The sequence below is a fragment of the Aspergillus nomiae genome (genome assembly GCF_001204775.2).
Source record: "Aspergillus nomiae NRRL 13137 chromosome Unknown contig00614, whole genome shotgun sequence".
NCBI lineage: Eukaryota > Fungi > Ascomycota > Eurotiomycetes > Eurotiales > Aspergillaceae > Aspergillus > Aspergillus nomiae.
The window spans coordinates 9,451-13,390 of NW_015378669.1; the positions used below are offsets into that span (position 1 = coordinate 9,451).

Below are 3,940 nucleotides of genomic sequence, written 5' to 3' on the forward strand. Positions count from 1 at the left end.
AATTGCCTCTGAAATAGTTATTCTAACCATGCAGTATCCTCTACGTAAGTCTCCCAAAAGCCCTGTTCTTCGTCTACCATTGTTGCTTCCCAACCCGGCCGTATTTACATCTCTCTGCACGAGCGACAAACATGCCGTTCCGGAAGCAATAATGTTAGTTGCTGCTTGTCCTGTGCAATAGTTCATCTTTACTGCTTATGCAAAACTTGCTTGTCTCCAAATCTCTTTGCCATCCCTGCTTTTTTTCCATTGTTTCACGACCGAACATGTGGAGTGTGTGTCTTCCAGTGCAGGGTTGGAATTATGCAATGAAATATTTACCAGCGCACGTCTCCAGAGGAAAAGAAGAATGTTTCAGAATACGAGGCGGGTTTCTGATTTAATAGTGGAACTCAGTTCTGTAATAAGATATTCTGATATGGGATACTACCGTAAATATATAATCTGTATCTTGCAAGAGCGGGTGTCAGGGCTGGTCCCCAAATGTAACCAAAGCACATATGACTCAGATACTGGGTTTGATATATCCTGGATCGCTCGGTACATGGCTATGTATATATATATCTAGTAGCCTGCCACAAGTGGCGACAATACCCGCATCTAGAGATCAGCGGGTTCGGGGAGTGTTTGGGTTAGTCTGCCAAAAGCCCGACCCAGGGAACACTCTACCAGGATCCGACAGTGAAGATGTAGTAAACCAGGAGAAGATATTACGTGGAATAAATACATATTCATTATATTCTTCTGTATCTCCTTCGATCTCATAATCACTCTGAGTACTCGGGCTGTGGTCAAGCACCCCAAAAGGAATGGTTGGCATTGACCATTGGTAGTTAGTCAAGTAGCTGGAACGCCGCTGGGATTGTTCTAACCCGGACTGATGCTTAACACACTCCAAGGTATGGAAGAGATTGGTTTTGTATTATGCATGTTGTAGCAGCTAATTTGAGAGGATGCTTTCATGTTTCCCCAACCTAAGCGAAGAGCTGTTTCTCGAGGCCTCGGTATCTTATGGTAGTGATATACCCGGCGGAGAGAAAGCCGATACATGTTTTGCAGGCGCCTCTCGGGCCGTTCCCGATGATTATCAGATCTCCGCATTGCGAAACACAATATATCAAAAGGTTAAATCTACGTTATAGACACGAAATGCAGCGATGAACATGACGACTTCAGATTATATTGTTTCTCTAGCGGAGGCTCAGGCACGGCTCCCTCCTCCGGTAGAATCCAGTCAGTTGCTTGAGGAAATCGCTCAGCAGCTGGATCAGCTTCCTATCCTCGTGGTGCTGGATGATGATCCTACTGGCACCCCAACATGCCACGGAATCAATGTCCTGACAGTGTGGGATGAAGCAACGCTGGTCGAAGAGTTCCACACATGCGACCGTGGATTCTTCATACTCATGAATTCGCGCGCGCTCCCTACCTCTGAAGCGCGGAGCCTTATATCCGAAGTCTGTACAGCTGTCAAGCGAGCAGCAACCGAAGCCCAGAAAACGTTTGAAATCGTCCTACGCGGCGACTCGACCTTACGCGGACATTTTCTCGATGAGATTCAGGTGGCTGAGGAGGTAATCGGGCAGGTAGATGGATGGATCCTCGCACCGTTCTTCCGACAAGGAGGAAGATTCACCATTGACAATGTTTACTATGTGGCCGATGCCCAAGGGAATCTGGTTCCGGCCGCCCAGAGTACTTTTGCAGAGGATGCGGCCTTTGGATACACAAGCTCCAATCTCATCGACTACATAGTCGAGAAGTCAGATGGCTCAATTCCTCGCCACCGTGTGCGGTCTATCTCGCTGCAGGATATCAGGGAGGGGGGTGTATCCGTTGTGGCACAAAGGTTACTCGAGTTCGCTCCGAGATCTGTTATCATAGTTAACGCGATAGTTGATACTGATATCGAAATCTTTGTGCTTGGTCTACTACAGGGTACGTATCACTAGTGAGCTAATTCGTCAAATATGTTTGCTGACATACTTCTCCAGCGAAATCTGCCGGTCGGGACTATCTTTATAGAACAGGAGCTGCCTTTGTATCCACGCGGTTAGCGATGAGATCACAGCCTCCTCTCAGTGCACGCGATCTGGAACTGGACAGAGAGGCGTCTTCTCCAGGCGGATTGATCATTGCTGGGTCCTACGTATCGAAGACGACTGATCAGCTTCAACATCTGACTTCAGGCCGTGGGTCCAAGCTAAAGGTTATCACTCTGGATGTTGAGTGTCTACTCCGCAGTAGTGAAAGCAGCTACACAACCGCACTTCGTGCTGCTGATGAGGCTAGTGGATATATTTTAGACGGACAAGATGTCTTAGTCATGACAAGCAGACACTTGGTTAGCACCCACGACGGACTATCGAATTTGCAGGTTGGAACCATCGTATCCAGTGCATTGGAGTTGCTTCTACGGCTGTTCATTCCCCGGCCTCGATATATCATTGCCAAGGCGAGTTGCCCTCCATTCCAAAGGATGATGTGAGCTAACATATGCAATGCGGTATAGGGCGGCATCACTTCGTCAGATATAGCAACGAGAGGCATGCGCATACGACGTGCCCAAATCATCGGCCAAGCATCAGCGGGGGTACCTGTCTGGCGCTGCGATGAACCATCGTCTAAGTTTCCCGGCATCCCATACGTCATTCTCCCCGGCAATGTCGGTCACCAAGACGCGTTGCTAGATTTGGTTACGAATTGGGAAAGCAGAAGCCCCGAGAAACGGCCAAAAATGCAATACCAACGACTTGGTAATAGTGGATTGAAAGTGTCGAAGATCATCCTTGGTTGCATGACATTCGGCAATCCGTCATGGGAAGGCAGCCCATGGGTTCTTCCAGAGTCCGAAGCGCTCCCGCTACTGAAAAAGGCATACGACTGTGGAATCAACACATGGGATACTGCCGACACGTATTCCAACGGGATGTCTGAGATCCTGATCGGAAAGGCTCTCGAGCAATATAATATTCCACGGAGTAAAGTTGTCGTCATGACCAAGCTATACTACCCGGTCCTTGAAGCAGATTCGAATGCTCGACCCAACCCTGCAGTCAACGATGGCGACCTGGTCAATCAGATGGGGCTCAGTCGGAAGCACATTTTTGAGGCGGTGGACGCATCTCTTGCTCGACTGAAATCCAGCTATATAGACGTTTTACAGCTACATCGCATTGATGATACCCACCCCGAAGAGGTCATGCGCGCTTTACATGATCTTGTTCAAATGGGTAAAGTTCATTATCTGGGCGCGTCAAGCATGTATTGCTGGCAGCTCGCGAGACTACAGTATGCCGCAAAAATGAACAATTGGACCACATTCACCAGTATGCAGGGTCTGTACAACTTACTGTATCGTGAAGAGGAGCGTGAGACAAACAGATTTTGCCATGCCGAGAGGATTAGTTTGACTCCTTGGAGTCCCTTGGCTCGCGGGCTATTGGCCAGACCATGGGATGTCAAGACTGATCGATCTGTGAAGGACACAAAGACTGCAAAGTGGTTCTCTGGTGAGCAGGATCAGAAGATTGTTACAAGGGTCGACCAACTTGCGCGGTCGAAGGGATGCAGCATGAGTGCACTTGCGATAGCATGGTTGTTGAAGAAAGGCGCTTGTCCAATCGCCGGGTTGAATAGTATCGAGAGGATAGAGTCTGCGTCTGAGGCGCTGGCAGTTCGTTTGAGTGATGCTGATCTAAGATTTCTTGAGGAACATTATAGGCCTCTTCCTGTGCAAGCGATCTAATTGCTGTCTTTAGTCTCGCATGGTGTGGGTACTAAGCGAAGAATGTATGGCTGATTCATACTCTCCTATATATATATCGAAAATTGTGTTGAATCCGCTTCTATTGTTATTTTCCTATTGTGTGGTTGGTTGGATATCTCACTGCTTCTATTATTCTATACCCTGTGCCTTTTCTATTTTTGGTTTTTTTTT

General features: G+C 47.9%; 1 protein-coding gene across 1 annotated transcript; it reads left to right on the forward strand.

The window, feature by feature from the left end:
- Window positions 1–1,157: 1,157 nt before the first annotated feature.
- ANOM_011736 (uncharacterized protein) lies at window positions 1,158–3,748 on the forward strand (the record flags this gene model as incomplete). Its single annotated transcript, XM_015556992.1, has 3 exons — window positions 1,158–1,938; window positions 1,995–2,377; window positions 2,513–3,748. 3 exons carry the CDS (start codon window positions 1,158–1,160, stop codon window positions 3,746–3,748), a joined length of 2,400 nt encoding a protein of 799 aa, XP_015401326.1.
- Window positions 3,749–3,940: the final 192 nt, after the last annotated feature.